Source organism: Eptatretus burgeri, chromosome 16 (assembly GCF_056783735.1).
Source record: "Eptatretus burgeri isolate ZD-2024b chromosome 16, Ebu_testis_v1, whole genome shotgun sequence".
NCBI classification, from domain to species: domain Eukaryota; kingdom Metazoa; phylum Chordata; class Myxini; order Myxiniformes; family Myxinidae; genus Eptatretus; species Eptatretus burgeri.
The window spans coordinates 58,165,590-58,193,227 of record NC_140976.1 but is presented as its reverse complement, the minus strand read 5'-3'; the positions used below and the strand labels follow the sequence as shown (position 1 = coordinate 58,193,227).

At 46.6% G+C, this 27,638-nt stretch overlaps 2 protein-coding genes across 2 annotated transcripts in view; both read left to right on the top strand.

Moving 5' to 3' along the window:
• TTK (TTK protein kinase) overlaps positions 1-10,411 on the top strand; it is a 63,455-nt gene extending 53,044 nt beyond the window's left edge. The window contains exons 13-20 of the mRNA XM_085860258.1: positions 1,746-1,906; positions 2,105-2,259; positions 7,090-7,214; positions 7,316-7,387; positions 7,980-8,156; positions 8,310-8,409; positions 8,510-8,607; positions 9,498-10,411. Of these exons, the coding sequence (XP_085716384.1) occupies positions 1,746-1,906; positions 2,105-2,259; positions 7,090-7,214; positions 7,316-7,387; positions 7,980-8,156; positions 8,310-8,409; positions 8,510-8,607; positions 9,498-9,533 (924 nt within the window). The 3' untranslated portion in view covers positions 9,534-10,411. The remainder of the gene's footprint in view (positions 1-1,745; positions 1,907-2,104; positions 2,260-7,089; positions 7,215-7,315; positions 7,388-7,979; positions 8,157-8,309; positions 8,410-8,509; positions 8,608-9,497) is intronic.
• A 208-nt stretch (positions 10,412-10,619) lies between these two features.
• Positions 10,620-27,638, top strand: part of TASL (TLR adaptor interacting with endolysosomal SLC15A4) — a 29,805-nt gene continuing 12,786 nt past the window's right edge. The window contains exon 1 of the mRNA XM_085860259.1: positions 10,620-10,753. The gene's annotated coding sequence lies outside the window, so the exon portion shown is untranslated. The remainder of the gene's footprint in view (positions 10,754-27,638) is intronic.

The window sequence follows — 27,638 nt, the reverse complement described above, 5'->3', positions numbered from 1 at the left end:
TGGCTGCTCGGCCATGGAAATCCATGTCATGAAGCTCTCTGAGCAGTGCTTGTGCTGACGTTGCTTCCAAAGTCAGTTTGGAACTCAGTGAGTGTTGCAACCGACGAGACGATTTTTCCACGCTTCACCCTTCAACACTTGGTTGTCCCGTTCTGTGAGCTTGTGTGGCCTACCACTTCGCAGCTGAGCTATTGTTGCTCCGAGACGTTTCCACTTCACGATAACACCACTTGCAGTTGACCGGGGCAGCTCTCGCAGGGCAGAAATTTGATGAACTGACTTGTTGGAAAGGTGGCATCCCATGAAGGTGCCACTTTGAAAGTCACTGAGCTATTCAGTACGGCCCATTCTACTGCCAATGTTTGTTTTTGGAGATTGCATGGCTGTGTGCTCGATTTTATGAACCTGTCAGCAATGGGTGTGGCTGAAATAGCCAAATCCACAGATTAGAAGGGGTGTCCGCATACTTTTGGCCACGTGGTGTATCATGCTAGATATCAATGGTGAAGAATCACTTCAAAAATTAAATAATTCTCATATCCAGATCTGGACACGGATCTTCACCAAAATCTAATCAATTCATCCTTGCCAGACACCCAACCTGTCCACCAAGTTTCATCCGAATCCGTCCACAACTTTTTGAGGTATCATGTGTGTGTGTGTGTGTGTGTGTGTGTGTGTGTGTGTGTGTGTGTGTGTGTGTGTGTGTGTGTGTGCGTGTGTGTGTGTGTGTGTGTGTGTGTGTGTGTGTGTGTGTGTGTGTGTGTGTGTGTGTGTGTGTGTGTGTGTGTGTGTGTGTGTGTGTGTGTGTGTGTGTGTGTGTGCGTGTGTGTGCATATATGTATGTATGTATGTATATATATGTATATATATATATATGTATATATATGTATATATATATATATGTATATATTTTATACATATCATGTTGGGCGCTACCTCTCAATGGTGAAGAATTACTGAAAAAATTATAGGATCTGGATCGGGATATTCACCAAAATCTAATCAGGTCATCCTTGTCACACACCGAACCTGTCCACAACTTTTTAAGGTATCTTGTGATATATCGGTTGAGCCAAATCTCTCAGTGGTTTTCTCTTGTAATCCCCAATTCTGGCCTCTGATCTTTATTACCCCCATTCACCTTACTTAACCCAACCATCTTATTTGCAGGTTTGTGTTTCCTCCCCCATCCTCTTTTCCTTTTCGTTCATTCCTTTGCTGATTGTCGCATTGTCAGGTCTATCTTGCTCTTCCATAAGCCTCGCTCCTGCAAAGAAAACATTATTTAATTTAAAAAAAGACTTCTGAATGCAAGTCGAAGTACATTTTATACATCGCTCATAATTCTCCAAACCTTCTGAAAGATTCTTTGCTATGCTTCCAGTTTTGCAACATTACAGATCACAATGATTGCTTTACGGTTTTGGCAATCTTATTTAACTGTCCGGGTTTATGAAGGTTCGTTATTTGTCTGCAAGTAATTCCACTTATTTGATATGATTCCTTGGGTACCTTACACACCAGACTTTCTCTGTTTTTAAAATATATATATTTTCCTTCCTTGGAGGTGCTGCACCACGAAGTGCACTGTTCTTCACTATGATCTTAGATGGGCTGTTTGAGTTTGAGCATGAGGAAGGGGTTCCTCGGTCTGCCGCTTAATAAAGCCTTCAATCAGTCTGGTATCTTGAGTGGGCGCTTTCATGCTGCTCCAAGAACCACGTCTTGGTGTGCGAATGCAGGTGTACCAGGTATACGATGCGCAGGCAGAAGAGGTGCGTGCTATGAAATGTGTTCGGCTGGACACTGCCGATCCTCTCATCAGGGAGGCCATAGCAAAAGAAATACAGTTCCTGGAGAAACTTCAGAGCTGCAGTGACGTGATTATCCGCTTGTACAGCCAGTGAGCAAGTCACTCTTGCAACATCATCATTTAGCTCTCCTCATCTTATTATCGAATTATTGTCAAAATATGGTACCTTTGTGATGTCACATGGTGATGAAAACCTTCTCGAGTATGTTGCTACCTGTTTTGTCCACTTTGCCTGCTCCCCCCACCTTCTCAACCTTTCGTTTCTGGCCAACTTGTCCTGCACCACAGTGAGATGACTGATAGCTGCGTGCTGATGGTCATGGAATGTGGAAGCATCGATTTAAATAGCTGGCTTAACATGGAGCGCAAGCGGCTGAAACCCGAGGATCGAAGCTTCTACTGGCGTAACATGGTTGAGGCTGTTTCGACCATTCACAAGCAAGGTACTCCCATCACCCCGAATTTCCTTCTGAGAATACTTGAATAGTTTTTTATTTATTTATTAATTAATTTATTTTGTTGGTTATTTATTTCTTTATTTTATCTTTACCGTTAATCCGAGGTTCGTAATGCATGCATCTTGTACCGGAATGGCATGCAGGACAACATCGGTAGACAATGGATAAGTACCTTAGTCATTCGTGTAATACGCAGGGCCCTTTTCAGATGAAATTCTCAGGAACATACTCGTTTTTATGTGCAATCCACACCCTAAAAATGAACGATGCCTTGGCTCAGGACTGGAATTTAGTGAACTCAAAAGTCATGTTTTCCTGATTTATGGAGGGAGCGATTTTTAGGTCAGGTTCGATCTGTGACCTGCTACAGGTACCATGTAAACCTGTACTAACCTGTACTAACCTGTTCCATGGTCGGGTTGTCGGCGACGAAACCGTCTCCCCCACCAGGTTTTCTGGTGAGGAGGGTGTTTGGATATGGACACCCAGCAGGATTAAAAACAAAACCTGTCAAACGGCGGAGGAGCTCCTTGTGAGCCAACGGCCATCCATATCTAGTGCCCAACTGTGTCTGCGGACCTCCTCCTGCAGTTGGGTTACTTCTTATTAGGAGGTTGGTGGCAGGATTTGCACTCCGGCCACCGTAAAACCCTTCATTCTGCAAAACGCAAAAATGCAAAAAAATCTGAAAACCCACTCCGTGGGAGTACCTCCTGTGCAGCTTCCCTTCGCAGGGCAGCTCACCGGATGACGGGATTGGGGCAAAGCCTTCGGGACCCCCAATCTTTGATGATAGGAGGGAAACCACGGGGTAACATCCCTGGGTCAGATTGCGGGAGAGTGTGTCGGAGTGGTGCTGAGGTGTCGTCCACCAGACGGCGGTCTCCTTGGGTTAACCTGAGGCGGTCCCTTCGGGTGGGTGCCTGGAATGTCCTATCCCTAAGAGAGGATGATCACCTGTCTCTGTTATCATCTGAGCTCAAGCGTTTGGACATCGGGATTGCAGCTCTCTCTGAGGTTCGGAGACCGGATTGCGGCGAGATAATGGTGGGTGGTTACACCTACTATTGGTCTGGTCGCTCTGATGGTTACCATACCCAAGGAGTTGCTGTAGCTGTGTCCAATAAGCTGACCCCAATGATAATTGAGGTAACACCAGTCAACGAGCGTATTATGAGATTAAGGATTCGTCACTCCTTAGGTGTCATTTCCCTGGTCTCTGTTTATGCTCCGACTGAGGCGAGTGATCTCACCGTGAAGGATGCATTCTACGCCACACTCGAGTCTGTGGTTGATCAGTGCCCCAGACGAGATACACTTCTAGTCTTGGGGGATTTCAATGCATCGACTGGAACTGATAGGGACGGTTATGAGGTGTGTGTTGGTCCCCATGGGTCAGGAACTATGAACCAGAATGGCACTAAGTTCCTTGACTTTGCAAGAAGTCATGGACTTAGGGTGGCTGGTTCATGGTTTCAGCGCCCACAAGCTCATCGCTGGACTTGGTATTCCAACGCTGGCGGTGTGGCAAAGGAGATTGACCATGTCCTCATTGACGGTCCTTGGAGGATGATCCAGAACTGCAGGGTCTACCGGAGTGCTCAGTTCCTCAATAATGACCACAGGCTTGTTGTAGCAACTCTAAAGCTGCACCTTAAATCCTGGAGAATGGTACCATCCCAGCCGAGGCTGGATGTTGCCAAGCTCAGGGATGAGAGAGTAGCTGAGGAGTTGTGGAGCGCCTTCAAGACCACCGTCCTTGATGTTGCCGGTGGATGCCTTGGAGCTCACCGCAGGGCAAAGAAGAATTTTGTCTCTCAAGGGACACTGGATACCATTGACCAGAGTCGCAGGGCCAGGCTGAATGGCAGAGCTGAGCTGTTCAGGGAGCTGAGGCGTAAAACTGTACGTGCACTGAGGGTGGACAAGGAGGCCTATGTGCGAGGAATCTGTGAGGGGGTAGAGCATCACCTGTGGACAGGTGATTCTCGTCTCGCTTACAGGGGAATTCGCGCATTACGTTCATCCAAGCCCATCCCTCGGAGCACTACAGTTCGAGCAGAGAGTGGTAGGCTCTTGACAGAGGAGTCTGAAGTGAAGGCCCGCTGGGCCGGTTACTTTGAGCGGTTGGACCAGGCTGATCCCCCAACTGTCGAGTTGGACGTCAAGAGTGTTACAACCCCTGTTGCTGACCCTCGAATCAACTGTGGTCCACCTACGCTTGTGGAAACACGGGCTGCGGTGAACCAGTTGAAACGGGGCAAAGCTCCAGGGATCTGTGGCATCCATGCCGAACTTCTCAAGGCTGGTGGAAATGCTGCACTCGTGTCGTTGCATGCAGTTTTGTGCTCTGCCTGGAACACAGGCATCATCCCAACTGACTGGAAGAGGGGCCTTGTTGTCCCTCTCTGGAAAGGGAAGGGTGATCGCCAAGACTGCAACAACTACCGAGGGGTGACGCTGCTCTCAGTGCCGGGCAAGGTCTTTGCTCGGATAATTCTCGATAGGGTTCGCCACCATCTACTTGAGCACCAGTGTCCAGAGCAGTCAGGCTTTACACCAAAGAGGTCAACGATTGACCGTATCCTTGCACTTCGTGTCCTCACCGAACGCAGACGAGAGTTTCGGCAGGGGCTGCTTGCAGCCTATGTTGATCTCTGTAAAGCGTTCGATTCAGTGAATCGGGATGTCCTCTGGAGGATTCTTGGTCTTCATGGGGTGCCACCAAAACTGATCGATCTTATGTCTGAACTCTACTCTGGTACTGAGAGTGCTGTGAAGTGTGGTGGTACCATCTCTGACTTATTTCCAGTTGTTACTGGAGTTCGTCAGGGATGTGTACTTGCCCCCACACTTTTCAGCACTTGTATGGACTGGATTCTAGGGAGGATGTCGGAGAGATCAAGTTGCGGTGCGTCATTTGGGAATGTCAAGATCTCGGACCTTGACTTTGCAGATGATGCAGTCATCTTTGCGGAGACTTTAGACATCCTTTTGGGGGCCCTCGAGGTGCTGAATGAGGAGTCGGAGCCGTTGGGATTACGGGTTTCTTGGGTCAAAACTAAGATCCAGGCTTTCGGTGACATCTTGAATGCTGCTGTCCTGTCTGTGTCTGTTTATGGTGAGGATGTTGAGGTCGTGGAGAGATTCACTTACCTTGGCAGTGATATTCATGTCTCTGCTGGCTGTGAGTCAGAGGTCAATAGACGTCTGGGTCGGGCCTGGGGAGTCATGGATTCACTGGATCATGGGGTGTGGCGCTGCCGGTACCTGTGCGGGAGGACGAAAGTCCGAGTCTTCAGGTCCTTGGTACTTCCAGTCTTGCTCTATGGGTGCGAGACTTGGACTCTGACCAAGGATCTGAGACGGAGACTTAATTCCTTTGGTACCAGGTCTCTTCGGAGAATCCTTGGCTTTCGCTGGTCGGATTTTGTGTCCAACGAGCGGTTGCTGAGAGAGACTCGGATGAGATTTGTTACCTGCATAGTCCGTGAGCGTCAGGTGCGGCTGTATGGACATGTGGCTTGTTTTTGTGACACTGATCCTGCTCACCAGATTCTCTCAGCGAGGGAGTCTCATGAGTGGAGGAGGCCAGTGGGTCGACCACGTGCCTCATGGTTGCAACAGGTTGACCATCATCTCAAGGAGATGGGGATGGGCCTGGCATCTGCCTGGGGGATGGCCAGACGGAGGCCCCTGGAGTACCGGCGGAAAGTGGACGCAGCGACGTGCTGTTCTGGCACATGCTCCCATACCTGACCTGACCTGATTTTTAGATGATGCTTCATTCAGCATAGTGGATGACTTCTAACTTGTGTGATGCAAGATGTGTCTTTCTGAGTAATATGTCACAACTATCAGATTAGCACAGTAAGAGCTCATTAGCAACTCTCAAGTCTTTAGCTTTACAGTAATTCTCAAGCAGTCGATTATGTTGTGAAGCATGTGTTCATCCCCAAGCTTATTTTGCTGCTATGGCGGTGTATATATATATATATATATATATATATATATATATATATATATATATATATATATATATATATATATATATATATATATATATATATATCTATATATATATATATTTATATATATATATATATATATATATATATATATATATATATATATATATATATTTTAAGTTTGGATGAAAAGCTTTAAAAGTAAACTAACGTATTTGAACTGAACAATTTTAATTCTTCTATCGAAATTATTATTTAGAACAAAACAAAAATACATTCAATGATGCATAAGATATCCCACAATGCACATTACGCTTGTTGTTCATGCCTGTAGTTTATGTCCATTATGACATCCTTAAAAACGGTGTTTCCTGTTTGGAATGATTTTCAAGTTTAATTGCCAGACATGAAGACAAGGTAAAAAAAAAAAAACATTTTTTATCCCACTCCTCTGCACATGTGTGATTAGGACGAATTCAGAGCCAAAATATGGTAAAACGGCAGACTTGTCTTCCGATTTGTATTCAAAATGAAACATTTTATTTAAATAAACTCTTCCCCGATCAGACAGACGGACCAACATGAACCAATTGCTTAACCCCGCTGTTTTTTGCTTCACGTGCAAAAGATAATCAACCTTTGGCCATACTTCGGAGCATTTATCACAGTTTTTGTTTTGTATGGAAATGGTGAAATGTTTCATGGTCTTGTTGTTCCAAATGGTGAAGTCACCTGTGAGCCTTTGTGAAACTTCTAACAGCTGTCACATTCACTAAAGTTATTGTGCTGTTGGTAACTACATCATGGCCTGTTGGTGGTTAACCTATCGCCCTGTACTCTCCTGCAGGTGTCGTGCACACAGACCTTAAGCCAGCAAACTTTCTGTTTGTGAAGGGCCGACTGAAACTGATAGATTTTGGAATCGCCAACAGTATCCAGGCGGATGCTACAAGTTTTTTCCGGGACTCTCGGGTGTGTGTGGGAACGTTTCCCCAGTCACTGGGTTGCTTTTACACATTTGTTGCTCCATTTGGATTGTTGAAGTTGACTATTGTGATCTTTGCCCAGCACAGATGGGCACTTTGAACTTTATGGCACCAGAGACCATTGAAGACTATTCTGACTCCAGTGAGGGAATATACAAGGTGGGAGGAGAAAAATAACATGAAACGCATACTTCAGTAAACCCTCGCTGTTTGTGGGTGTTGCGTTCCTGGAAAACGCTGCGAATAGCAAAACCGTGAATACTAAGACTAAGGGCCAATGGCAAAAAGGAAGTTTGGTGCATGGCTCATACAGAATAATAAACCTATTATGAAACATATTGTATACCACATTGCTGAACTTAACTTTAATGAAAAGATGAAGTTGATGTTAAAAAAAAAAACTGGTCATGGGCACCTGTTTTGCTTTTTTCTGAACATCGATAAATTAACGACTTCCTTATAGGGATTGATAACACCCTCCAGCTCTCGCTTCAATTTCATGCGCCTCTCCAAAAAAGGGTCCACCTCAAAAACTGTCTCGCACACTTCTTTTTTTTTTTTTCTGGCAACCGCAAATAGGCGTGGGCTGCAAACAGGAAATACTACTTGAGACGATTCACCGAGAATCGTCAAAACCGCGAGTGGTAAACCCATGAATAAGCGAGGGTTCACTGTATTCCATTTCTCCATCCTATCGCTCTCTCCCCACTCTGCATACAAAATTATTTTATTGTTGCTCTGTGTTCTGCAGGTCGGTCCAAAGAGCGATGTTTGGGCTCTGGGATGCATTCTCTTCCTGATGACCTACGGTTATACGCCCTTCCAGAAGATCAGTAAACACTTCCAAAAGTTGCACGCCATCATCGATCCATCGCACGAAATCACATTTCCACCTTGTGATGAGCCCCTTTTGATGGATGTCCTAAAGGTGTATCTTTCGCACTTTGGCACACTCATTGCAGATCTGACCTTTTTTTTCATTTTAGCAAAAGCCAGTTTGATTACCCTGTTGTCGTTTTGTGGTTATTTTCTTCATGTCTAACCGGTTAACCTTTGTGTGATCGTGTGATTGCTTATGCAGCGTTCCCTCATAAGGAATTCTCAGGAGCGAATTTCAGTTGAAGAGATTCTCACGCACCCTTACCTGACGGCTCGGCCTTCAATGGAGTCCCTCAAACCAAGTGAGACCTTCAAATTGTTATTTTTTATTTTTCGGTGGTTCAGGGTAAGGTTACAATTTGTAAAAAAAAAAAAAAAAAAAAATTCCTCCTCACCATACAGATTCTCAGAACGTGGTGATGCAGAATGCTGAGGTCCGTCGATTGATCTCGCACATCGAAGCTTTGAGTTCGCCAAACAGCATAACGCGCATGGCCAAGGTGGGCGATTGGCCGTGCTGCATCATCGTTTTCATCTTGTGTGTATGTTTCAATCCCAAAAGGTTTACTGCTGCTCACGTTTTCCAAAAAAGGTGGCTCCTCTGCCCTCGTTTCATCCTTGTTGCCGTTTATTCAAATTTGCGTGATAGGAGTCCGTACACATTGAATTGCAATCGGCCATTCGATGAGTGGCACAGTACAAAATGTCTTGCCATTGAAAATATTGAAGTTCGGCACAAATTATTAATTTTTTTTCCAAGCTTTTCCTTGTTGATTGAAATGAGAAATGGTGCTCTTTGATTGTTAATGACCTCATCACATTGCATTCCATCCATGTCGCACTACACACAAGCCTGGTGTTGGCTTTCCGGTTGAAGTGGCTAGCTTCAGATCTTAATGTCTTCAGTTTAATCCCCCTGTCGTTCTGTTGAATAACACCAAGTGGATTGACTTGGCCTATCCTTCCGAGGTCATCAACATGATTGCCAACTTACTTGGAAACAGGGGGCACTGCATCAGCGGTACAGCCACGCTCCCAGCATTGGTGCAACCAGCAGCTGCAGGCCGCATACGAAATAATAACCACACGCGATATGTCATCGTTCAGCGTGACCTTCGGATGGTACAAATACGGAACCGATAAAGCGGGGGATGGCAGGCAGTGGGGACAAAGGGTATTTGTGTTGTTCTGCATTATTTTGCACTCTTGTTTTGTTGGCTGTTTCTAAAAAAAAAAAAAAAAAAAATTACTTAGTTGGTTACCCATAAATGATGCTCTTTCATCGTTCTAACCCGAATAGCAATGTTTTGTGACGTTATCAACACAAAGCATAAATTTTTTTTTTGTTTGTTTGTTTTTTTCTTCTTCTTCTATCCCTCTCTATTTTCAGGGCTTGATTGAGGACTTGGAAAATCGCAGGAAATGAAATGCTCAAACACAATGTCAGGTGTGCAAGCTGTTTGGAAACGAGCTGTAGTCATTGTAACTAACATCCATCTGGTGCTTTCATAAAAAAGAGAAAAAAAGTGATATTTTCCTTCCTTAATTCATTTTTAATTGTTTTGTTGTTCTCTTGGGGTGGACTTCTGTTTATGATGTGGTGAATATTTTGACCCAGCACTCCCCCTCTCCATACGTTATTGTTCCCTTCCCTCTGTTTACTCGTATCTCTTCCAAACTTCTTCCTCTTCCTCCACCTCTCTCCTCTTTTCCCTGTTCTCAATTTTTTTTTGTCCCCTCCCCAGGCAAAGTAAATAGCCCCTTGTTTGACTCTTCATTGTCGTTGTACAGTCATTAGTTGTTTTTAGTTTTGTTTTTGCACACACACACACTATAATTCCGTAGCATTTACCAACATGGATGTTTGACTGCCCTGAACAGTGACAAGACTGACGGTTAGGCCGTCTGAACCGCAGTTCACTTCTGCATTTTTGTTATTTCATGTTGAGGCTGAAACTGCCGTTTTCATCTGCCAAAATTGTAGCTGTTTACTTTTTGTTTTGTGATGTCATTCGCACACGTTTTCTGAAAATGTCCGTTACATAGTGACTTGTTAAAATTTTCAATTGTGCATCTTGCTTCTGGGATGGGTTGAAAGGTTTGTCCATTGGAAAATTTTTAACCCATGTCGTGTAACAGTCAACCTTTGGTTAATTGTACTATTGTAAGCGTACAGCTCTTGCGTTTAGGTCCAGGTGGGTTTTACCGTATGATGTGTAAAGCCTTTCATTTGGCCTAAAATATGTATATATATATATTTTTTTCCTTTCACGATGTTGAATAAAGCAATAGTACATTCATAAAGATTGTGTCTGTCACTTTCTATCTCTGTTTATAAAAGCTGTAGTAATTGTTTATTTGGGTTTGGGACGTGACTGGTTTATCTTTACTCAATGGATGGTTGTAGATTTTGTGGCGTGGCCCAAAGGACTTCTGGAAATTGCTTTTGCCGACTGTAGAGCCATGCGATTGGACAGTGGTTTGACGACTGTCACACACCACTCAGGATCACTTCCCTTATTTTCACAGTTTTGGCACTCGGGCTTCTGTGGCGTCCGCTCTTGTGTCTATCTGCCTCATTGTGTCTATCACTCATCCGTGTCTATCTGCCTCTCTCTCTCTCTCTTGCTCAACGCAGCCAGTCCTGTAAGTACAACTTCTAAAACTATCTGTTCATGCTAATATCCAAATATTTTATGTTGGGATAGCCCTTGATCTACAAAGTCAAACGGTGCTTAGTAAAATAGAATTTTGTTTTGATTGCTGGAAAGGTTGCAGAAAGGTCTTTCCTGCTTACCAGGTGGATGTTTCTCATTCCTATCTTCATCGGACATTGTTGACTTGAACAACAAAAAAAAAATTGTCCTATTTTGCTCAACTCAAAAGGGCTTTTTCACCTCCACTCAAACGTTGTCAAGATGAAGCCAACTTTCCACAACATCGTGACGTTGATAAGGCATCGGCATGATTGGCCAAATCGCCTCCTCCTGTGTTCAAGTTCCTTGTACATCCTTGTGTATCTCGAGCATTCTTCCGTCCACCGAAACATTGTTTTTGGGTTTTGGTGGAAAAATGGTGAAATGTACGAGGAAGTCATCGCAATTATCTCTGGAATGCACAATCTTCAAAAATAGACTGAACTGACTTTAATCCCTTGTTTGAAAGTTATAGGATTGATTTGTTCACCATTTTAGAGTACTAGTTTTTATTTGTGGATCACAAAAATCTTGGGTGCCGATTTCGTTTTACCTTCAGATGAAGGGAAATGTCTTTTTCCTTGTAACTGTTTGATTAAAGGAAATGCATAATTTTGTTTCTCGCTCTATATTACCATTTGTAAGAAATTATTTGATTTCCAGTGCTTATCTCCTGATATATATTCTCTGCTAGTCTGTCTGTTTGTCCTTCTGTTCCTCCCTCTGGCCAACTGGGCAGGGCTTCAAAATGAAATCTCCCCCATTTTCTTTGCTCCGTTTCAGTTCCAGGTCTCATAAAGCTCTTGTAAGGTTCATACTTTCTGACACTCTCACAACTTTATTTTAACTCCAATTTGACATCAAATTTCATTTTTCATAGTTGCGAAGATGGTTTAAGACTCGGTTGCAAAAAAAGGGAAGAAAAATCTGATGAATATTGATGTTTTAAAATGGAAAACACATTTTAATAGCCTTTTCTGGGTGCAGAGGGAGGGGCGTGGGGGGGGGGGTAGTTGTGCCCATGGTGCTGCGTTTGGCTTCAAAAAGTGTAATTTATTCTTCTTTTAAATGTTCCTTTTTCCCCATTTTCTTTTAATTTCATGAGGGACTTCTGGCAATGTGATTCAGGCATACTTCTTTGCAGGGTGTCCAAAAATGGATATACTGTACCAAAAATAATGTTGCATAGTTTCATTGTTATTTGAGATACTGACATCAATTTGAAATGATTCCATGCATTACACTTGTACTGTTTAAAAGTTTCCATGGTGGAACAACAATAATAAGTTAAACAGTTTGCGGTTTTCATCATGTATGAGCTCTTAAATGAGCTATTTACATTCTTTCTTCTTTAAAAAGAAAGTAGACCTCAATGTTTCGGGCAGTATGCTCCGCCTATCGACAGGAGAAAGTAACTGGAACGAACAAATACAGCTTTTATAACAACTCCTCACCCCCCCCCCCCCGTTGGCTGCGCACGCGCGCGCGCACACACACACACACACACACACACACACACACACACACACACACACACACACACAAACACACACACACACACACACACACACACACTAACACACACTGCCAGGACACTGCTCAAATTTGCTCTCCTCAGCTGGAACCCATGCATCATCACTATTTTGGGGCCTACTCCAGTACAGCTCCTCACGGGCAGCCCCAGCAAGCAGCACAGCACACACACACCACCAGGCGACATCGGCCCGTATGGTCACCACCTGATATCATTGACCAGATATAGATCCCCACAGACCTGCCTTTACATATGAATGGAATAACTGCACTCGCCTCTGCTTCCAAATCCACAATGAGGCTATCTCTACTGCCTCCTGTAATTGCGTTACAGTATTCTTGACTTCCTTAGATTATGCTCCAATCATCTTGTACTTCAGCATAGACTTTGCCACACAACCTCTCCAACCCTCTTCCACCGGAAGCACATCACACATCCACCCACGATCATCACACACTTCTCTTACCTCTTCATACTGACACAACTTTCTTTCATATGCCCATTCCATATTTCCTTCCCATGGTACTGTCGACTCGACGATGATGACCCTTTTTACCACATCAGACCAAATAATTAAATGAGGTCTTTGTTGGATGACTGCAATATGAGAAGGGAACCTCAGCACTCTGTCCACATCTGCATGAACTTGCCAGCCCATACCTGGCTTCAAAATGTATGCTGCCCCCTTGATGTTGCTTAACCTTACTTTCTTACCCTCCTTTATGAACGTAATAATGGTCTTCTCTTTTATGTCTGATTTGTTTGCCTCATCACATTGCCTTTTTATAACCTCGACAATCACTCGCAAAACCTGGTTATGTTGCCAAGTATACCTGGCTCGAGATTTCGGGCAACCAGACAGTACATGCTCTAATGTCTCTCTTCTACCACACTTGGCACATTCTACTGACTCAGCCAATTTCCATTTTGCCAGATTCACCGCAGTTGGCATCTGGTCACACATTGATTTAAGTGCAAAGATTAGTCGCAGTGGCTCCATCTTCCACAGCGATGCCCAGCTAACCATCTTCTGCACAACCATCTACCGTGTTCCTTGCTGAGGTTGATTTTCGAGCTTGAACCATTCTTCTCTCCTCTTCCATACATTTAATCTCTTCGATAACCATCACTCGTCTCCCACCTGCACTCACCCGTGGCCACCGTTTCTGTTCTTTCCAACCAAATCCTTTCCTATCTTTCTGCACTGCCCTGATGATTTCCTTCATTTGCAACCAACTCTCTGCATCTTCAACCATCCTATGAACATCTCACTTAGTTCCCGTTCTTATCTTTGGTCCCAGTTCACTGATCACTGCGTCTTTTGAATCTCGAAGCATCATTTGGAATGTGGCTTTCCCAATCTTATATTCTTCAGCTAGTGACTTAAATGGCAGCTTTATGTTTGAACTTCTACTGTATAACATCAAACAAGCTTACATTTTTGGCAAACCCACCCATTTCCGCATGTACGAATTGACAGTCTTTTCCATCCTCTCTACTCTTGTAAAAGCAATCTCATCTATTTGGAGAGGCCATAAGACACAAGGCAACAACCCAAATTGGTAACACCACATCTTATACCTCCATGGCAAGCTACAACCATCAAATGAAGACAGACCTTGCACAAGTTGCTCCTGCACCTGCATTCCTCGATGCCTATATGTTAACGGTTGTGCATAACCATCTGCCAAGACTCTTAACTGGCTGTTCATGCAATGTAGAGATTCTATCCCCAGCCACCACAAAATGAACCTCTTTTCACTTTACCTTTCTTCACAGAAAGATTCATGCTCTTCTTTGGCCTAAATTCCATCCAGCTCCATTTAATGAGCTCTTCTCGTTGCTTCGACAACATTTTAGCTGCTTCCAACTCAGGAGACAGAATGGTGATGTCGTCCATAAAGGCCCTTATTAGTGGTTGTGGTTTTTTTTTCCCCACCTCGAACTACACCAGTTGATACTCCTTTTGTCCCACAAATAATTACTTCCATTGCCATAACAAATAGTAATGGTGAAATCACACACCCCATTGGTGTGCCTGCCACTTGGTTGTGTACTTCGGTGTAGAAAAACGCATAAAAAATCCATTGTAATATTGGACACTCACCTCTCTCACCTTGTTGGGGACCCAGAAAAAATCCAATGCTTTGGCAATTAGGTGATGCTGCACTGAGCCATATGCATTTGCCAGGTCCAGCCATATAACATAAAGATCCTTTTTCTCTTGCCTTGCTTCTCGGATAGTGTCCCAGATCATCGCCACATGCTCGAGACACCCCAGAAAGCCTGGCACACCTGCTGTATTTGTACAGATGTATCAATGTATTTATTATTTACCACAAAGTTGATCAATCTTGCTAATACACCAAAAAAAGATCTTACCTTCCACATTCAATAACGATACTAGATAAAACTGATGTATCTCCTTCAACTCCTCTTCTTTGGGGATATAAATCCCATTTTCCAAACACCAATATTCTGGTATCAGCTGTGTCTTCCAAACAACTCTGATCAGCGACCACAATACTCGTAGCAGCCTTGGTCACTTCTTATACACTTTGTACGAAATCCCATTCAGACCAGGGGCACTATTCCAGCTTTCCACATGACCTCTTGGATTTCTTGCCAATGAAAGCTCAAGAGGTCAAAAGTAACTCTTGGCTCTGGTGGGCGGTCAAAGTCCCCAAGGTCCGGCAGGTCCACTGATCGGATCGGGTTGTCAGTCTTCCTCAAATGTTCCTCCAGCTCTGCTCACGGTGCCATAGTGGTGCCTGATCTACAACTTTGAAACAGATCCCTAACAAATCCATTGGGATTCCTCAGAAATGCTTCTCTCCTCTTTCTCCATTCCCTTTTTTCTGTTGAATCCTCTACTTCATTACTAACACCTGAATTTGCTTCCAAATATCCTCCATTAATCGTAACAGGCCAGGTTTCTCTTGTCCACTTGCCATCTTATCCCTTTGCTTAAGGTGTCTGCTGGGTTCTCAGCTCACCCTTCTTGACTTGCTGTCGATTTGCCTGTTTCATCCTCCGTCCAGAAGCCTTCTTCTCTTCACCGAAACGATCAAGACTCATTGCATGTACAAGTGTGCAGAGAGATTCCAGCTTTGCACCCATCTCACCTTTAAGGTTAATTTTGGACAGATCTTCATCCAATTGCCTCCACACTCCTTCACCATTCATTCTCGGCCATTTGATGTGTTCTTTGGTGATCTTTAGACCTGGTGCTGGATGTGACTGAGCACAGGTGTCAGACATGCAAACACTGAAGTTAATATATATGTATATATATATATATATATATATATATATATATATATATATATATATATATATATATATATATATATATATATATATATATATATATATATATATATATATATATATATATATATATATATATATATGTATATATATATATATATATATATATATATATATTGTTGTGGTTGACCAAATTCGCAAACCGCCATTCAGGTCCCTTAGGTGAGATATCTCGGTAAGTATATGTGTAGTTAGGCCCAAACCCGTTGTCTAGAGGGAATAAATGTCATTCATGAGGGCTGCGACTCTTCAGGGTAGCCGTTTTTCTTTTACTATCTTTATTTTGGACCAACCGCCATTATTACCACCACCAACCACGTCTCAACAGCCATCACAACAACCACCAACCACAACGCCGCTTCACCACAACCGCCACGACCTTTACCGTCACAACTCGCCACCATCGCATCACCGTCATCTCGCGCCACTCGTGGGCACCGATGCTGGACTCGTGTAGAGCGCGCACCGAGCAGCGTGTTCAAAAGCATCGCGGACTTTCCGCAGAAAAACGGATCAAAAACGACTCACGCCCACTTTTGTTCCGTCCAATCGGTGAGCGAGGGGCGATTTGGCCCCGCCTCCAGGGCGTTGGAGGGCGGTCGCTATATGCAAATTCATGGATCAAAAAGCATTCACGCCCACTTTTCCTCGGGCCAATGGGGAGCCAGCAAGAGAGGTGAAAGGTCGGAGGCAGAGGGTCAAAGATGAAGGAGCGAGGCCACGGGGGATATAAGGGGCCGCGTTCGTCAGTCGAGGCAGTTCAGTTCGCAGGAGGAAGAGTTGAGTTGGAAGCGGAGGAAGAGCTCAGTGCAGTTGGGAGTTCGCGGAGTCGGAGTGAAGAGGACGGAGCTGTGGAGAGGCGGCGAAGGCGAACGAGTGGGTGCTCGCGTCGGATTCGGGGAACTGCGGAGAGAAAGGCCGGCGGCGCGACCGAGGTCGAGGTGGAGACGCTCGTCGCGGGACCCGCAATTTTGTGAAATCCTCCTTTCCCCGAGCATCAGCAACCCCCTCCTGTTTCCCCCCGCGCTGAGATAGTGCGACAAAAGGGGGCCCCCTTCCCACCCCCTACCAGACACTGTCCGCGAGGCCCGTGGAGTTGAGGCACCACCGCCGCTCTGCGTCTCATCATCAGACGGGTAGGGCCGACACGGTCTCGGCCCCAGGCCCGCCTACCCCCTCATCCTGGAGGGTGGTTCTCTTTTCTTTTGCTTTGGGAATGTGTGTTGTCAGCGCCGTCTGTGAAGTAAAATTGTATAAGTGTTGCCGTGTGCTCGCGTAGTCGGTATTAGATCTGCATTGTCGCATTTGCTTTTTGTCTTCTTCTTTTCCATGTGCTTTTGGTGGAATTGTATATGTGTGCTTCCCGTGTGCCGCGAAATAAATGTGCTTATTATTGAACTGTTTTCCCGCTTCGCTTCGTCATTTCTTTCATTGAATCCTCATCTTGCTTCACGTAAAGGGTTGGTCGTGGGTTAAGACGCCCGATAATTAATCGAACCGTCGAGGTCGACGAATAACACCGCTCGGTTATCCCGATAGTACGGAACGGGTCGCTTAAGTGGCCCGTGTCCGAAGTCGACCTGCGGCGAGGTGCGATCGCCCGGTCTACCCTCCGTGTGGGTACTTAGGTCGAATTTGGCGAGCAACCCTATCCCACGCGGGGGCCGATTGGCACGATCGCGGTGAGACCGAAAGGTCCACCCGTGACTGGTTCCCGGCGTTAGTCCGAGAGGGTCACGACTGGATTGTCCGTCCGGTGGGCGACGTGCCGCGATTCGAGTTACGTGGCCGTCAGCACGCCGGCGGGCACGAATCTGCAACATTGGTGTCAGGAGTGGGATACAAACTCATCGCCCTCCTCGCGGCACTGGTATTGGAGAACGGGAAAACGGGCTCTCCTGTCTCCAATTAAATTCACGGGAATCGGTCCAGGGGTGAGAGGAGCGACCCCCGATTCCCTCCAAATTACGAGCGAGCTGAATTAACCCTTTAAGAGAAGCAAGATGGCGTCTCAAGGCGAGCGGGAGCCGGGGGTATTAGAAATGGATGTAGAATGTGTAGAATCCATGGCTCAGGATGAAAGCCCCGTGCAGGAAATGTTGGTTGTACCGGAAAACGAACTCGCCCAACTGAACCCAGAGCCCGAAATGGGTGCGGCAGCGGCCGCGGTGTATGACACCTCCCCTCCCCCTCTCCACCAAAACCCTTCCCCAACCCTTGCCGAAACGGCTCACCCAAGCGCACCCGACATGGCCCAGCTATTCGCCATGCTGGCGGCAATGACAGCGAGGATGGATGCGAATACACAAAAGCTGGATGCGAATACACAACAAATAATCGAAAAGATGGATGCAAACACAACTGAATTTATAAACGAAATAAAAGGCATGAACAAGCAAATGAAGGAAGAAACGAAAAAGCTGCGGGGTGAGACGCAGAACATGGGCCAATGCCTGCAGGCGGGCATGAAGGCCGTTATCAGGGAGCTTGAAATGGCGACTCCACGTGTAGGAACGAACGAGCTGGGTGGGGGTGCAACGGCTGACAGGCCCGCGGTGGAGGCGGGCGAAAAAATAATTCGGGGGGCGTGTTGGGCGAGGGTCGTGACGATGACCAAAAGGGAAAAATTAAATGGGGAGACCAAAACGTGTGAGACGAGACACGAGGTGACGACAAAGGAAATAAAAATAGTAGAGACAAGGGAGGTAAAGGGTGAAGAGGTGACTGAGTGGGCAGAGACACGGGAGATGGGAATGATAGAGGGAAGACTGCACGATGAAGACGGGGTAAGTGACGCACACACACACACGGAGGTAGTGGAGGATAATGGGGGTGAGCTGGCGGACTGGGTAGAGACCCAGTGCGAGCACCTGGATGGCCTCCTCCATGAACGAGGGGAAGGAGTATGCCCCCTTGAGGCGAGTCACGACCAGGTGAGTTCGGTCGTGCTTTGCGAGGTTGAGGGGAGGAGTGCTGAGAACGGGTGCTTGGAGAGCTTGGGGGGTATAGAGGCCCCGGAGACCCTTGTGGGGACACGAATCCCCAGTGTGGTGGTCCCTGTGTGTGTGGTGCAAGGCGTGAGTGCGTCCCCGTGTGTGGAAGCGACCCCGTGTGTGAGTGGTGTGGTGGCGATGGTGCCAGGGTACGTGCTTCCCAGCACGCCGTGTGTGGGTGAGGCACCGTGTGTGAGTGAGGCCGTGTGTGTGGATGAAACGGCCAGTATGAGTGAGGAACCGCGGGTGAGTTCCCCCGCGTGTGTGAGTGAGGCACGGAGTGTGGATGAGGCACCGCGGGTGAGTGCCCCCGCGTGTGTAAGTAGTATGGTTTGTGTGAGTAGTGAGGCACGCGTGAGTGAACGGCCGAGTGCAAGGGAGACCGCGTGTGTGAGTGAGGGGCCGTGTGTGGATGAGGCACCGCGGGTGAGTTCCCCCGCGCGTGAGTGGTATGGTTTATGAAAGGGAGACCGTGTGTGTGAGAGAGCGGTATGTGAGGGAGATGTCGGTTGGCATGCGGGAGCACGCAGCCGCGTCTCCCGGTGTGAATGTAATGGAATGGAGTGTGAGCGTCGCAACACGCAGGTGTGCGTGTGTCGAATGGAGGCGACGACGGCGACATGTGAAGAAAGAAAGCCGGGTAGCGGCTGTAGTTGTTTCGAGGACCGTGCCGGGTTCACCCAGCAGTGAGCACGAGGCCCGTGCTGTGCAACGCACGAGACCCCCACGTGCTCGCTTGCGAGAGTGAAGCCCGGTCCGGAAACGCACGCGGTGGATTTGCCGATCCCGCGGACGGACAAAGTTTAGGCAGGATTTCGGATTTGGACCGGACGGGTTCTCCACGCGATCGTGTGTGTTAAGCTCCAACGGGCAAAGCACATGTGTTCGCGTGGGGAACCCCTCGAGACGTGGGGCTTGTGTTTTTTTTTTATGCGCACGGTGACGTCATGGCTGCACGTGGGGTTGGAATCCGGCAGGAGGGGTATCCCTGCCGGATGGTACCGTCCAAGGAGGGACGAGGAACACGTGCAGATGCATAACGTCACGGGCAGCTGCAAAGTGCGCGAGCTGGGAGTTGCCGCGCTGGTGCTGCGCATGAAAAAAAAAAGAAAAAAAAAAGCAAGCCTCACTTTCGGGTGCACAGGATTCCTGGGCAAGGGGTGGAAGACCCCTTACCTGGGCACAGGATGGAAACTAGTTAGGGGGAAGGGTTAGCTTAGTTAGACCGACTCCATGGGGCAGGGGTAAGTCCTCATGGAGTCCGTGGAATGGATTAGGTAGAGGGATTTAGTGAGCTTTAGGTTGGGAAATAAAATGATTTATTTGGAGACAGTGACTGACTATGAATGTGTAGAGGGGACGTAGCTTTGCTACGTAGTGTTAAAAGGAACGTGCTATAGTGTAAGGGACGACGTGGGAGCACGAGTTAGTTAGGGGATGTAGATTGGAGGATGGCAGAGTTCAGTGGTGTGTGTGTTGAAGAGTTGTTGGTGAGTGGATTGGAAGCATGTGCTTGGTGAGTGAGTGAGGCCAGCGGGTCTGTGTGTATGGAGCGAATGGGGAATGCATGGTGCGATGAGTGATTGGGGGGAGGAGTGACTCCCGCCCAAGGGACCCCCGGGGTCAGTGTAGAGTGAGTTAGCTGGGTTAGTCAAATTGAAAAATGGAGGTCGTTTTGTTGTTGGTGGGAGTGTAGGCTCGAAACCCGTTTGGAGGGGTGCAGGAGCCCTGTTGACGGGCTGGGAGCGTGGCTGCGAAAAGTGAGTATCGCTGAGTGGGTACCCCGGGCACCAGGCTAGTCGGCCGTGGTAGGCCAAGGGCCCATGGGGGGCCGGGATAGCGTAGTGGGCACGGGTGCGCCTGCTTGGTGCGGGGGCCCGGGGCGCCATTAGCCGCGTGGGCAGTGTTGTGGGCAAGGGTGACCCTCGGAAAGGGGCCTGGGAAGCCAGCCTGCCACGTGTGCGTTTCAGGGGAGGTGCCATGGGGGCACTCCCCGGTGTTAGGGAGCTGGTAGGCTCGGAGGCAGTGTAGTGCCCGGGGGTGCCATCGTCGGAGAATCGGCAGAGGGTCGTGCCTGCCAAAGGGAGCCACGTGTCCCAGCCATGAGACCGTGTGAGGGCACGGAGAGAAAATTGGGGGGGCGAGGCCCGAAATTGTGAGGACACCAACACAGGCGACGGGAATCTGGGTTGTTAGAACCAATAGTTTAAGCGAGAGGCGCTTGTTGAAAGCCCCGGGGTAGTTTAACAGTTAAATGGTTAGGGTAGATTAGGAAGTGTACCCCTCCGCACCATCCATCCCCTCGCTCTCGTTGTGGGCCGCTGGACCCACTTTGGTTATAGATCGCTGAACTCTGGGGAGGCCATTCTGAGGCTTCGTTGGGCCTCGACACAGGACGCTAGCTCTCCCTTGTTCCCCTCCGGGAAGGTAACGTAGGGGTTTGGAGTAGGCTAGGTGACAGGATAGGTTAGCCGAACAAGACAGTACAGGGGGTTAGGAGACGATTTATAGTGGGGAAGTAAGAAAAAAAAATAAGTGGGGGCTAAATTGGTTTTGGACAAATTAAGGGAGTGGGTATGTACAGTGACAGGCAAAGGCGATAGGTTGGGAGGGAGACAGGTAGGTAGGTCCGAGCCCGCCTTCCAAGTGGCCAGCACCACCGCACTCCCTCCACCAACCTCCACGGAACGGCAAAGGCTGGCCAGCTTCATCGGCAGCTGTTGTTTTGCTGCGAGGCCTGTGCCGGCTGGATCGTCTGCAGCTGCTGTGCTGCAAGGCCTGTGCCGGCCGGATCGTCTGCAGCTGTTTTCTTCAAGGCCTGTGCCGGCCAGTTCGTCTGCCGGCTGTGTTTGCCTGCAGCAGCCTTCTTCTGCGGGCTGTGTTTGCCTGCTGCCTTTGCCATGCCATGCCCACTGCCCCTGTTCACCAGCCCCCGTTCAATTTTTGCTTTGCCCCCCCCCCCCTGTTCATTTCCATGTGCGCCAGGATCCGCAAGGCAACAGTTTGCAAGCTGCGAGAACTGCCCTGTTGGCAGCTACAACACGGGCCTGCAGTGGTGGCCCGTGCACCGTGTTTGCGTCCATCCATTCACCCATCCATTTGTAGTGTTCATTGCGTGTGCCACTTGAGCTGGCACGGAGACTGCATTTGTGCAGCCCATGCACCGTTGTGGTTCACTGCGTTCAGTTCAAACCATTCATCCATCCATTCGTTGTGTTCATTGCGTGTGCCACTTGAGCTGGCATGGAGACTACGTTTGTGCAGCCCATGCACCGTTGTGGTTCACTGCGTTCAGTTCAAAAGGGAAGGCCTTGGACTGCGTGTGAGCAGCCAGCCACGTTCCCTGTCACCTGCATTGTTTTGAGCCAGAGACTGCATGCGAGCAGCCTGGCTCCCTGTTAACTGCTTTCTTTTTGCAGAGCTCATTGATCCTAGGCCATGGTTTAGTGTAAAATTTGTAAGTTAAGGTAAGATGTACTGTAAATATGAGTGCGCCCCCGGCATGTTTGTCTTAGCGCCGGCAATTTTATTTAAGTCGTCCGTGTGAGTGAGTTTGTTTAGGTAGTTACTCAGCCCTTAGGTTATTTATTTTGGGGACACGAATACCATGAATGTCGCACTCAGGGATCCGTAGGTAAAATGTACTAGGGGAAAACTACTCATAATGGCACACGAAAATTTGACGACTCGGGACGAGTCTGTAAAAAGGGGAGGGGGTAGTGTTGTGGTTGACCAAATTCGCAAACCACCATTCAGGTCCCTTAGGTGAGATATCTCGGTAAGTATATGTGTAGTTAGGCCCAAACCCGTTGTCTAGAGGGAATAAATGTCATTCATGAGGGTTGCGACTCTTCAGGATAGCCGTTTTTCTTTTACTATCTTTATTTTGGACCAACCGCCATTATTACCACCACCAACCACGTCTCAACAGCCATCACAACAACAACCACCAACCACAACGCCGCTTCACCACAACCGCCACGACCTTTACCGTCACAACTCGCCACCATCGCATCACCGTCATCTCGCGCCACTCGTGGGCACCGATGCTGGACTCGTGTAGAGCGCGCACCAAGCAGCGTGTTCAAAAGCATCGCGGACTTTCCGCAGAAAAACGGATCAAAAACGACTCACGCCCACTTTTGTTCCATCCAATCGGTGAGCGAGGGGCGATTTGGCCCCGCCTCCAGGGCGTTGGAGGGCGGTCGCTATATGCAAATTAATGGATCAAAAAGCATTCACGCCCACTTTTCCTCGGGCCAATGGGGAGCCAGCAAGAGAGGTGAAAGGTCGGAGGCAGAGGGTCAAAGATGAAGGAGCGAGGCCACGGGGGATATTAGGGGCCGCGTTCGTCAGTCGAGGCAGTTCAGTTCGCAGGAGGAAGAGTTGAGTTGGAAGCGGAGGAAGAGCTCAGTGCAGTTGGGAGTTCGCGGAGTCGGAGTGAAGAGGACGGAGCTGTGGAGAGGCGGCGGCGGCGAAGGCGAACGAGGGGGTGCTCGCGTCGGATTCGGGGAACTGCGGAGAGAAAGGCCGGCGGCGCGACCGAGGTCGTGGTGGAGACGCTCGTCGCGGGACCCGCGATTTTGTGAAAACCTTTCCCCGAGCATCAGCAACCCCCTCCTGTTTCCCCCCGCGCTGAGATAGTGCGACAAAAGGGGGCCCCCTTCCCACCCCCTACCAGACACTGTCCGCGAGGCCCGCGGAGTTGAGGCACCACCGCCGTTCCGCGTCTCATCATCAGACGGGTAGGCCCGACACGGTCTCGGCCCCAGGCCCGCCTACCCCCTCATCCTGGAGGGTGGTTCTCTTTTCTTTTGCTTTGGGAATGTGTGTTGTCGGCGCCGTCTGTGAAGTAAAATTGTATAAGTGTTGCCGTGTGCTCGCGTAGTCGGTATTAGATCTGCATTGTCGCATTTGCTTTTTGTCTTCTTCTTTTCCATGTGCTTTTGGTGGAATTGTATATGTGTGCTTCCCATGTGCCGCGAAATAAATGTGCTTATTATTGAACTGTTTTCCCGCTTTGCTTCGTCATTTCTTTCATTGAATCCTCATCTTGCTTCACGTAAAGGGTTGGTCGTGGGTTAAGACGCCCGATAATTAATCGAACCGTCGAGGTCGACGAATAACACTGCTCGGTTATCCCGATAGTACGGAACGGGTCGCTTAAGTGGCCCGTGTCCGAAGTCGACCTGCGGCGAGGTGCGATCGCCCGGTCTACCCTCCGTGTGGGTACTTAGGTAGGTCGAATTTGGCGAGCAACCCTATCCCACGCGGGGGCCGATTGGCACGATCGCGGCGAGACCGAAAGGTCCACCCGTGACTGGTTCCCGGCATTAGTCCGAGAGGGTCACTACTGGATTGTCCGTCCGGTGGGCGACGTGCCGCGATTCGAGTTACGTGGCCGTCAGCACGCCGGCGGGCGCGAATCCGCAACAATATATATGTATGTATATATGTGTTTTTTTTATATATGTGTGTGTATATATATATATATGTGTGTATATATGTATATATATGTATATATATATATATATATATATATATATATATATATATATATATATATATATGTATATATATATATATATATGTATATATATATACATATATATATATATATATACATATATATATATATATATATATATATACATATATATATATATATATACGTGTGTATATATATATATGTATATATATATATATATATATATATATATATATATATATATATATATATATATATATATATATATATATATATGTATATACAGTGGGACCCGCTTAATAGAATCACTTTGGGCCGGACAAATTTGATTCTAATAAGCGGGTGATTCTAATATCCGAGTTCACCAGAGTTGTGGAGTATCAAGCGGATCAAATGTCGAGTACACATACGGAGACAAATACTCAGCATTTAGTTTGATTTATATGACACACTTGCTCAAAACAATGCAACTTACTACTGAAAATAAAACAATTACATGTACAGTACATATGTACTTTTCAAAGCAAAACAACATAGGTTTGTCGATGAGCCTACTCTGTAATGAAAAAATTGTCGATTGTTGCCTGCTTTAACGAGTCTGTGGCAATGGCGGTGACCTCCTTGTCAAGTTTGCGCAGGAAGGCCATGTCACTGAACCCATGTGATAGCAAACTAAGCCTGATCGTCTTAGCTGCAGACATCATTTCCTTGATGGTCGGGACAGAGATCTCCTCTTCCTCCTCTTCCTCCACTTTAGTGTCGGCATCATAGTCTGCGTCAGCAGCAATTCCCATTTCGCGTTGGACTGCCGAAACGATGGCTTCGTCTGTGACATCATCGTCTGTGGTTTGGAGAGTGGCGTCCATGTTGACGAAGTCCTGCCATTGGTCGGGATCCATTTGAAGAGGGTTGGCTAACTCGTCGTCGTCATTGCTCTCGACCCTTTCGCCTTCGCTTGACGCTTCGATGAAAATTCCTCCTTTGCGCCAGCAGTTCACTATGCCGGTAGTCTTCACATCATTCCATGCTGCGTCCGTAAACAGCATAGCGTCGAGGATCGTTATCTTTTCGCCAAGTCACTCGCTGTCATTGCTCCATCCTCGTTGTCAATCTCAGTGAGCACTTTTCGTAGCATGGCACGGCGGTAATGAGCTTTGAATGAACGGATAATTCCCTGATCTAACGGTTGAAGAACAGAGGTTGTGTTCGGCGGGAGAAATGCCACAGTAATGTTCGACAGTTGAAGTGATTGGGGATGTGCCGGACAGTTGTCGATGAGAAGCAACGCTTTCTGGTCATGACGCCGAAGCTCGCGATTCCACTCATCGAGCCATTCAGTGAAGAGGAAACCTGTCATCCATGCGGAGGAATTGGCTCTGTAGCAAACTGGAATTGTTTTGAGGCCTTTGAAACACCGTGGATTCTTGCTTTTACCAATACCGAAAGGAGGACGCTTAGCACCAGTCATCGAGCAGCAAAAAAGCACCGTGATTCTTTCCTTTGGCTTTTTCCCACCGCAGTGCTGATCTCCCTTGAAGAGGAACGTTCCGTCTGGTAAGGCCCGAAAATACAACCCGGTTTCGTCAGCATTCCAGATCTCATCAGCCGTGAAGCCTTCTACGAGATCCGTAAACACGTGGTCCAGCCATTGTTGTTTCCCTCCTCCGTCAGCCGCCGCTGCCTCTCCGTGAAGTTTCTTGTGGACGATTCCATGTCTTTTCTTGAACCGGTCAATCCAGCCGTTTGGGGCACTGAACTTCTTGTTGTTGAACTTTTCCGCGAACTGAGCCGCTTTCTCCCGCATCAGAGGTCCAGAAAGCGGTGCTTCCTTTTCTCTAAAAGTTTGAATCCACTTGACCATTGCTGATTCGACATTGGGTGCGTTGCCGCTTCGCTTGCGTTTCTGAGAAGAAGACGAATCCACTTGACCTTTCAGAATGGCCTCTCGATCTTTCAGAATCTTGCATAGGATCGGCTGGTTAATTTCCAACTTGTCTGCAGCTTCTCGTTGACTCATTCTGGGCAAAGCGTCATAGTCCCTCAGGATTTGTGCTTTATCAATGTTTGAACGATCCGTTGGCTTTCGTTTTCTGTCCATCGTGGAAATGATGACACGCCTAGTGCTTAGACTGCAGCTGTCAGCCGTCTGCCTATCTGTACAATGACTACCGAAATCACTGTAGTGGCATAGCGTTATTTTTAGCGTGACGTCAGCCACCTGGTGGCAAAAGTTGTAACTGCGGCCAGTAGGCGCTGAACTGTCGAAGTGGATGGCCAGCAGCTGATTCTATTAAGCGGGTTTTTGATTCTAATAAACGGGAAAAATTGTGTACATTTAGATACAATGGAATCGGTCTCAACGATTTTGATTCTATAATACGGGTGATTCTATTAAGCGGGTCCCACTATATATATATATATATATATATATATATATATATATATATATATATATATATATATATATATATATATGTGTGTATATTTTTATATATATATCTATATATATGTATACATATATATATATATATATATATATATATATATATATATATGTGTGTATATGTACATATATATATATATATATATATATATATATGTATATATGTATATATATATATATATATATGTATATATATGTATATATATGTATATATATGTATATATATATATATATATATATATATATATATATATATATATATATATATATATATATATATATATATATATATATATATACTAACCTCAACGCATGTCCCCCCAAACCCAATCAGACAAGGGGCAAAGGTCTACCGACACATAAACTAATGAAATAACTCATCCTCGGGTTTCCGACATGCGCTGAGCGCATACATGGGCATGTTACGAACACTACGATGAATTATTTCAATAGTGACCTATGACGTTATAATTATGATTAAAACATTCTACACGAGTCGTCACACCAATGTTGAAAATTTTGTCTCACTCCGATAAGCGGTTGCGGAGAAAAACATGAAAGTTCTGTGCGGACAAACAAACAAACAAGAAGTCGTCGTGCAGAGCACGGGACTTGCAAGATCCATAAAACAAATTTAACCTCAAAAATAATTGCCAAGTTGAATTTGGTGACCTGAAATATAAATCCTGTTCAAATTTCAAGTCAATCGGATGAAAAATGAGGATTTTAGAAATCTCATCAAAGTTGTTGCTCTTGGGCCTATGTTAACCTTTTGGTCCATTTCGACCTCAAAAATAATTGGCTGGTTCAATTCATTGACCTGAAATATAAATCCTCTTCAAATTTCAAGTCAATCAGATGAAAATTGAGGATTTTATAAATCTCACCAAAGTTGTTGACCTTTGGCCTATGTTGACCTTTTGAATTCAAAAACAATATGCTTCTTCCTTATGACAAACTCGACAATGTGGTGAAGTTTCGTGAAGATTAGTTTAAAATTGTGACCTGTAGGCGAGAAACAAACAAGAAAAAGACGTCGTGCATGGT